Source organism: Aulonocara sp. 'chitande type north' Nkhata Bay, linkage group LG6, assembly GCF_057382095.1.
Source record: "Aulonocara sp. 'chitande type north' Nkhata Bay isolate Kocher_YH1m ecotype deep benthic linkage group LG6, A_spYH_male_GT1.1, whole genome shotgun sequence".
In the NCBI taxonomy this organism is placed as follows: domain Eukaryota; kingdom Metazoa; phylum Chordata; class Actinopteri; order Cichliformes; family Cichlidae; genus Aulonocara; species Aulonocara sp. 'chitande type north' Nkhata Bay.
The window spans coordinates 16587356-16596068 of record NC_141349.1 but is presented as its reverse complement, the minus strand read 5'-3'; the positions used below and the strand labels follow the sequence as shown (position 1 = coordinate 16596068).

The following is an 8713-nucleotide window of genomic DNA, read 5'->3' as shown; positions in this document are numbered from 1 at the left end:
GAAGGGTGCATATCAAGAAGCAATTCTTCAGGAAAGGAAGTGAAGGGAAACGGCTGAGGTGTGCCAAATTACACAGGAACTGGACTGAAAATCAGTGGCCTTGTAGTAATTCATCTAAATTGAACATTTTAGCTCAATCTGTCGTCAGTATGTATGGAGGAGGTCAGCAGAAAGGTACAACAGTGAGTATCTACAGCCATTTGTAAAACATGGTGGAGGCTCTGTCATGGTTTGGGGCTGTGTTTCAGCCAGTAGTGTTGGACATCTTGTAAAAAAAAATCAGATTTTGATTCACCATGCAGTATGACCGGGAAAGCATGACTTCATTTTTTCGCATGACAATTATCCCAAACACACTGCTAATGCAACAAAAGCGAAACACACTGTGGGACACGGGGAGTCATGGATTGGCTTCACCAGAGCCCGGACTCAGCAAGCAGTGTGGGGGGATCATTTTGACAGAGAGCAGAACAAAAGGCAGAAACATCCAAAGAAGAGCTTTGAATGTCCTTTAAGAAGCCTGGAGAACTGTTCCTGAAGACCACTTAAAGAAACAAGACAAGAAAGCTTCCAGGCTGTCTTGAAGAATAAAGGTGGTCATACCGAACATTTACTTTCAAGCTCATTAAAATTATAAACCTTGTTTTGGCCTTATATGCTGTATTTCCATGTGTGCACATTTCAGTAAATCACTGCACTTATTTCAAATTTTCCTGGGAAAACGTGAAGAAATCAGGGAGGACTCAAGACTTTTACACTGTGTTGTATATATAATAACAGAAAGCCACTCAAGTGGCTGAAGAAACCCAGGGAATCACCAATAACCAATAAAATTTTCTTCTCTACATGTGAATCAACTGATTAGTATCCTGCCACACCATCTAATTATTTCACAATGGGAATACAATTAATTGGCAAAATCAATGCTCGCGATATCTAACAAAATGTCATTAATTAAATATTAATACATGTTGACAGAAAGTCGTGAGATTGACATGGCAGATGACTTAAGTGCTTTCTTGTATGAAAGCCAAAGGACATGGCGATCAGCAAAAAATAATAAAATCGAATTTGTTTTCAAGCTATTGTTCAATTTATTTGATTAGTATGTACCCTCATCCTGGACAGATGCTTTGTGACAGCAGCACCTGCTCTGCCAAACAGCCAAAGAAACAATTATTGATTTAATGCTGAATACACCATGAATAGCTTACTAAAAATGGAGACCCACAGCCAATATCCCAGTCCCTTGGGTCCTCACGTACACGTAAAGTAAATCACTAAGGACGCGGTCAACAGGAAGAACACTTTAAAACCTGAGTGCCGAGATAATCAGTGTAAGAGTGAATAGTGGTGATTACAATGCTCACTGCAAACAAAGACAATTCGGGGAGGGGTGGGAACTATTTTACTTTCCTGTTGAACTCAGAATTAAATTAAAAAACAAAAACATGCAAACATCTGCAACTACAGCTAAGACACCACTGAATATCAAATGATTCTCAAATTTAAAGCAAGAACAGAATAATTAGTGGAATTTACTTCACATGCCATTTCTTAAATTTGTTACATTTACATGTCACGGATTAAAATGTATTTCATATTCATTATCTATCAATAAAATAAGTGTGTATGAAGGTTAATTCACACAGGAAGGCAATAACGTCATCATTGTACACAGTTTTATAACTGTGACCACAGATGATCACAGTCAAAATTTCAACGTATTCACGACTCCTGTACTTCAAACCATGCATTCAAATCATGACCATTAACAAGAGCATCAAAGAAATCTTTAAAACCCAGTCAGATTAAGTGTTGTTTACGATGCAGATTAGTTAGAAAAGAGCCACTCTATGTCAGAAATAAAGTTTAGGAGTTTAGCATTAACCACACGTAAAAGTTTAAGGAAAAATTAAATAGATGCAAGGATTTAACGGGAATACGATAATTCGGGTAAAAAGCCTGTTCTTGGTTTCACTTGCTTGTCTCAGCTGGGCTCTTCTGCTGAATCGTCTCTAAACGTGTTGATGCTATGAGAAGCACAAGAAAGCACATGATCAACATAATGATAGTATATTTGAACCATCACTGCAAACACTGAGCTCATAATAGCACATTTTCATTTTGCCACAGTTTGTTAACCTTGTAAACCATTACAGCTTTGCTGCTTTCTTGCATGTTGAAAGTGAATGCTTAAACAGAAGCATGGATACGTTAACTTTTCCAACTATATCTTTACAACCCTGGAAGCCTGAGCTGAACTGGCAACTTAAACATTAAATTCACTGGATATTCAATTCTTTCAATTATATCATAATTTGTCTGTTATTTATTATTAAGTATTTATTCTTAATTGCCCAATCCAAGTCAAACACTTAGCAACAGCCAATTTAGTACAGCCTAGGTTCTATTTATTCTTCTTATTTTATTTATTCTACATGCTCCTGTGTAAAAGACTGCTGTCGAACAAAGATTCATGGAACAAAATGAGTATTAAAGAATATCTGCAAGAGCAGATATTCTTTAATACTTTGTAATCTGATGCAGTTGTGCAGAACACTGCTTGTTAAACACCACACGTGTTTCTTCCAACACGTTGGTGAAGAATGAAATCTCTTGCAATCATTGAGATAACACTTCTCTCCAGTCTTTGCCAAACATACCTGGAAACACCCACACATGCTTGAACTCAGTTATACAACAGGCAGTCTGAACCTTAGTAGCTCAACTCCCTTGTAAGAACTCTGCAAACTTTGAGATAAAGAGGGTGGGAGGAAGAGGAAGATAAGGGGAATAGGAGGGAGAAGATCAGAACCAAGAACATACCTTGGTCCGGTCCTCTTTTTCAAGCAATGAAAGGCATGCAAGTACATCAATGTGATTTCAGTCCACTCGACAGAAGAGCAGGGTGATATCTTCCCCGTTGCCAAGCCACGGATGGCACAGCTCGTGATGTGGACGATGTGACGTGTGGAGCATAACAAATGACAGGATCAAACAGTACTTTTTTTCATTATTCCGTATTTATTTTGTTTCAGTGAGTTTCTATATAACCCTATAAGAACAACCAATACAGCTGTTAAACTTTTCTGTTTCTGTGTTCACAAATGTGAGCAGCAGATACAGTTATTGCCCCTCTAAAGGTTTAATTGTTTGAAAAGCAATTGCTAGGTTAGACTGCAAAGTTTCATTTTGACATAGAAGTTTGGTGTTTGTCTTCAAGTCTTGTGTCTTATCAGTGTGTGCATTTCTAACACAACAAGACAAATTCCTTAAAAAAGTGTGGCAGGGACCAAAAAAAAAAAAAAAGTAAAATAAAAATAAATTAATGATTACAAACATCAATTTTTTTTAATTGCTTATGATAAAAATGCTTACTGTTTTAATTATTTATTCATATTGTGAGAAAATAATCTAATTAGCTAATTAATTAATTAATTAAACATGTCAAGACTTTGCTACATTTCAGTAAAATGTGTCGATAAATACGCCATTAAAGTCTGTGCAGCCTGGCATCAGCGTGAGCAGGAAAATAAATGATTAGGGTGAACAATCAGAAAAACGTGAGATTATGAGAGGTTTTTGCTTTTCCGCTTTTTTGTCACAATAATATATTGTTGTTTCATTCTAGTGTCGATGAAGCTTATTCTGATGTTTGAGAAGATTTTGTGGCAACTTAAGGGTGGGAGCCGAACCAAGAATTTGAAGGAAAAAATCAGAAAAGCTTAAAATCAATTCATGTTATGCAGATATTGTAAGAGAGCTGTACTGGTGGCGTTGCTGAACAGAAATCAAAATTGAGAAGAAGTTCATTATTGCAGCGGGTATTTGTCAGTTATTTTTCTGACTGCAAAAATGTAGATAACACCAGTATATTGCGGATGGCAGATTGGATCCGCCGTATTTTAAATGATTAAGATTAAAGACGTATACATGTATGTTACGAAGCCGTGAGTACAGTTTCACAGGTGTGTTAATGATGCCCCCCTTTGTTGCTCTATTTGATGTTAGAAGTTAGCTATTTTAAAGTTTAAGCCCTTTAAAACATTTAAAAAGTCATTTTAATCATCCATTATTATGTGTGGTCAAAATGCCCAAAATAAACATAAAATACACACTTCACATTTGAACAACTAATTATCAGTCCATTCCCTTAAATTGTGCAACTTTAGACATTTGTTGATTTACAATCAGTACAAACCCCATCTTCGTCTTTCTGTGTCTCTCTGGCTTTGGAGCATCTTGCGGTCACGCTGGAAAGCGGGAAACACTTAAACACAGACATAAAAGCCATCCTGTAGTTGTTGTTCATCCAGCCGTACAGGATGGGGTTGACGAATGTTGAGCACATTGCTATGATATGGAACACAGTGAAAAGCAGCTTGAAGTCCTTCATGTACGGCACGCTGCTGTCGATGTCAACGGCCAACTGGAAGGCGTGGAAAGGCAACCAGCTGACGGCAAAGACCACCACCATGGTCAGGAGCATCTTGGTGGTCTTCTTCCTTCGCTGATTACGGTCATTTCGATCGTTTCGATGAGCCATGTGATTCTTCAGTTTATTCCAGATGCGAATGTAAGCGACAGAGTTGATTATTAAAGGCAAACAGTACTGAATCAGAAGCATCGATGTACTGTAGATGGCTCCATTCATGCTGCTTCCCGGCCACTTCTCCGCACACACGTGAAGAGTCTCGGCCGGCGACAGATCAAGCATCTCGTACTCCCTGAAAATGGCAAGGGGACTAGCCAACAGGGCACTGACGGCCCACGTGATGACGATAACAACAGCACACATGTCTTTGGACATCTTAGTCTCCATGTGGTAGACAATGTTCCTGTGGCGGTCCAGAGCAATGATATTCAGAGTGATGGTGGACACGTGCACAGCCATGCCTTGAGCACAGGGTAGCATGAAGCACAACACCTGACCAAACATCCATTTGCCATAGAGGGTGTTGACAAGGGTGGAAGGTAAGCACAGCGTGTTTACGAGCAAGTCAGCAACAGCCAAGTTTACGATAAAGAAATTGGTCACGGTCCGCAGATTTTTGAACTTGTAGACGACATATATCACTAAGGAGTTCCCAGTGACTCCAAACAGGATGATTGTGCTGTAAGCAAGGATGAGGATAACTTGAACTGCAACCAGCCTTGTGCTGTCATCCTCCATGAGAAAGTTCTCACCATACACTGTGTACGCGGTTGAGCAGCAGTTAGAAGGTTGAAGCTGATAATCTTCTACTTGAGTCATGTTTAATTGTTCTGCTGTGTTCATGACTAAAAGAACCAGAGTAAATCTGTGGAACGAAAAGTAGATATGGACATTAGTTGTGGCTCATGTAATAGTCTATTAACCATTAGCCAGTAGTTTATATTGCGTGCTCTATTAGTAGTATTAGTATTAAGTCTGCATTAGTCAAAATCACAAGTAAGCTCTGTAAAATGCAAATCTACACGTGAGAAGTCACTGAGGGACAGCCCTCATTTTAATTAATTCATACATTGAAAGTTTTTTTTTTTATGTGGTTTAACTTTGAAAAGTCCACCATTTATGTTAAATATCAGCCAGTTACCAAAAACCTCACAGTTACACCGGAGTTTTGACAGAACACTTGTTGGTGGCACATAGGTTTGCTTTGGGTGATTGCAGATATTGACTCCGAAGGCTTGGCTTCTATCCAAGAGCACAATGCGCTTCTGATGGGGTGGATTTCCTTTTAAGAGGTCTTGGAATACAATGAACGCAGGAACCAGAGCCACATACTGTAACGAGCAGTGCCGCAATTATCTTTCAGTGCGGCAAACACAAATCTGTCACTAGCTGAGAATACTAACCCCCTTCTCAGCTGCTGGGTTGTGAAAATCTTAAATTAACATTTACATGCCCTATAGGATGCACCGCGCTTTTGTGGGGGGCTTGTAAAAAATTGCAAATGCAACAGTTATTAAGTCATGTGGCAATTTGTGATGGCTATTTATCAAGAAAAAACACGTGACAGTTTGAGTATAAATGAGACAGCTACTCTGATCAAGATCCACTCACCTCAATCTGCAGAGTGAGATTGTTAGATTCCGCTCATCGTTTGTGCCGCTAGTAAAGTTTTGGTGCTTTTCTTCTCGTTCCTGTCATGTCCAGATGAGCAAACCCATTTAAACACCAGCGGGGGGGAAGAAAAAGTGTCCTTATTCTGAGAAACAGCAGCAGCAGCAAAGCGCGCAACAGTTTGCCAGTGCGCACTGCGGTCCGTTTGGCGTCGAGGGTTCATTAACTGCTCTGTGAGACTGAGCGATAGAGAAAAACGAGGCGGGTTAAGTAACAGAGAAGAAACGAGAACGCGGTCTTTTGGGGGTCTTCATCCTGTGAGAGTACAAAATGTAATAAATGTGCGCCAACAATAGGAAAACCTAAAAGTGCAGATGCGTAGCGTGCTTTATATGGAGCATTTGAGCAATAGCAAAGTGTAAAGACTGTGAGAAGATGAGACTATAAAGTCAATTATAAAAATGTTTTATGTAGAAAATAAAAAAAAATAAGCTTGGCGACAACGTGCTTGCAGCATCTGCGTATTACAGGGACTCCGCTGATGAAGTCTGGGTGTGCCTCCGCAGACTGTTACGCAGCACCGGTAGCAGCTTTTTCTTTTATCTTTTGAGGTTTTTCATAATTAGTATTTGCAGTTTAATAACTGCGCCTAGAACATAAACACTATTGTATGGTATTAAAAACTCTAAACAGATTCCTCCAAATGCGTCAAGGTGCAGCTAGGACGTGACTCCAACATGTCCTCGAAATGCTACTTGCAACAACAAAATTTACCGTGACTTAAAATCAAGTCACAAGCTAGAGCATATTTAGCATCTTCTCAACTTTGTAAGCAGTGAGTCAAATGTGACATAAATTTACCACCCACGCGTTAATTGTCTCTGGACACTTAGGAGCTGATAAATTTACCACCCACGCGTTAATTATCTCTGGACACTTAGGAGCTGAACAGTGGCGTGTCCAGCGGGGGCCTGGGGCACAGGCCACCACCCCCAACCAGACTGGCCACCCCAGGTGCCACTCCGAAGCTAAAACAATAAAATTTAATGAAATATCAAATGTACGATTATGGTTTCACAGTGAAGCTCAGATATCCGAGGGTAAGTGAATGCAGCACCGGCTTCTGCACTATGAGCATCATGTTAGCAAAGGTAGGAGAGCCAAGCACAAAAGACGGCACCGCAGAAAACATTTTTTCTGCGAAAGATTAACAAGTTAACATAGCTGGACTAGCCATTGGACGTTTGCATGGTGGGCTGATGACTTATTTTTTTTATTTTTTTTGTAACGGCATGAACAATGAGAGGTGGTGGATTGGCCAGATGCTGGCCAATGTGTAAAAATAACTCAGTTGTTTGGTGGTGGCTATGGCGGAGCTTCCACAGAGGCAACAGGTGGATGAGGGAAGGTGAGGCAGGAGGAGAGACCCGAGGCGGCCGCCGGTCCAAGTGTCAGGTGAACTGAACTTCAGGTAAGAAGTTATGACCTGCAGTCTATCTGGGTCAGATATAAACCAAGTTTAGGTGCAGTTTATTTTTGTTATGCTGACTTTTTACAGTCAGTTACAATACCTCGTACTGCGTGAGCTAGCATGACAGAGTTTCTATACAGCTGTTCGGTTGCTATGATGTTACTGATAGTGAACTTTATTTTATTCATAAGGTTAGTTAGTAGAGTTGCCAACAGCTCCTTAAAAAATGGAATGGTCCCTCATTCAGAGAAAATATTACACGTTTCGTATTGAGCTGAGAAGAGACGCAGTTTGTCCCGAACTTTAGCTATAATGGAAAAAAGACACACAGCTGGAGTTATTCTGTCTTTACAGCTGCCTCTTCTATTGCTACTTCAATCATGAAACTGATCAGCTGATCAGCTTTTCTCTCTTGTTTATTTATCGCCCACTTTGTGCCAGAAACAGGAAACCAGCGGATGTCACGCTAAACAACAGCAGCACGTTTAAGCTTGATCAGCTGTTGTTAGAATTTATTTAACATTAATTTCTAGTATCAGCTGATGTTTGCTGGAGCCACAGCTGTAAAGCTGCTGGTCATGATGTCGGTTTGGATATGTGGTGAGAGGGAAACATGAAGATGAAACCAGGAGACGTCCTTACTGGATCATCAGAGCTGTGATGGAGAAACAGGTTTACCTTTTAGGTCACATGAATGAGTTGAAGGGAAGTTATGAACTGTTTCTGAGAGACAAATAACACCAGGATCCTTTTTTACGTAGCTGACAGCTGGTAACTGTGCAGGGGCGGGTCTAGGAAAGTGTTGCCAGGGGGCCAGGTAGGGCATTAACAGGGAGAGGGGGGCACAAAGAAATACTTTTCTTTTTTATTCTCAATTCAAATATCTAGCTTTTATTAAATAATTATCTGAATCTTGCGAACAAAGTTTTTATCTGACGTAAAATGCATAGAAATCATACATATACCAAAAAGACTGTACATCACTGTCACAACAGCATTTGTTTTCATTCAAAGTCTTTATGGCTTTAATACCTGGTGGGCCGGTCTCTAGTCAAAATGCCCAATTTTTTGTCCCAGTCCAGCCCTGCAGGTTAATACTGGCAGTGTCACCATGCCAGCTGACTGTATTTCATTATCAGCCAATGCTGTTATTTATACATCAATATTACCAAAGTTTACCATAAGGCAGCATA

The 8713-nt window shown here is 39.9% G+C and overlaps 1 protein-coding gene across 1 annotated transcript; it reads right to left on the bottom strand.

The window, feature by feature from the left end:
* Positions 1–3073: 3073 nt before the first annotated feature.
* On the bottom strand, positions 3074–5281 carry npy2r (neuropeptide Y receptor Y2). The gene has a single exon (XM_086297563.1). It carries the CDS (start codon positions 5279–5281, stop codon positions 4172–4174), a length of 1110 nt encoding a protein of 369 aa, XP_086153689.1. The 3' UTR covers positions 3074–4171.
* Between the last annotated feature and the right edge of the window lie 3432 nt (positions 5282–8713).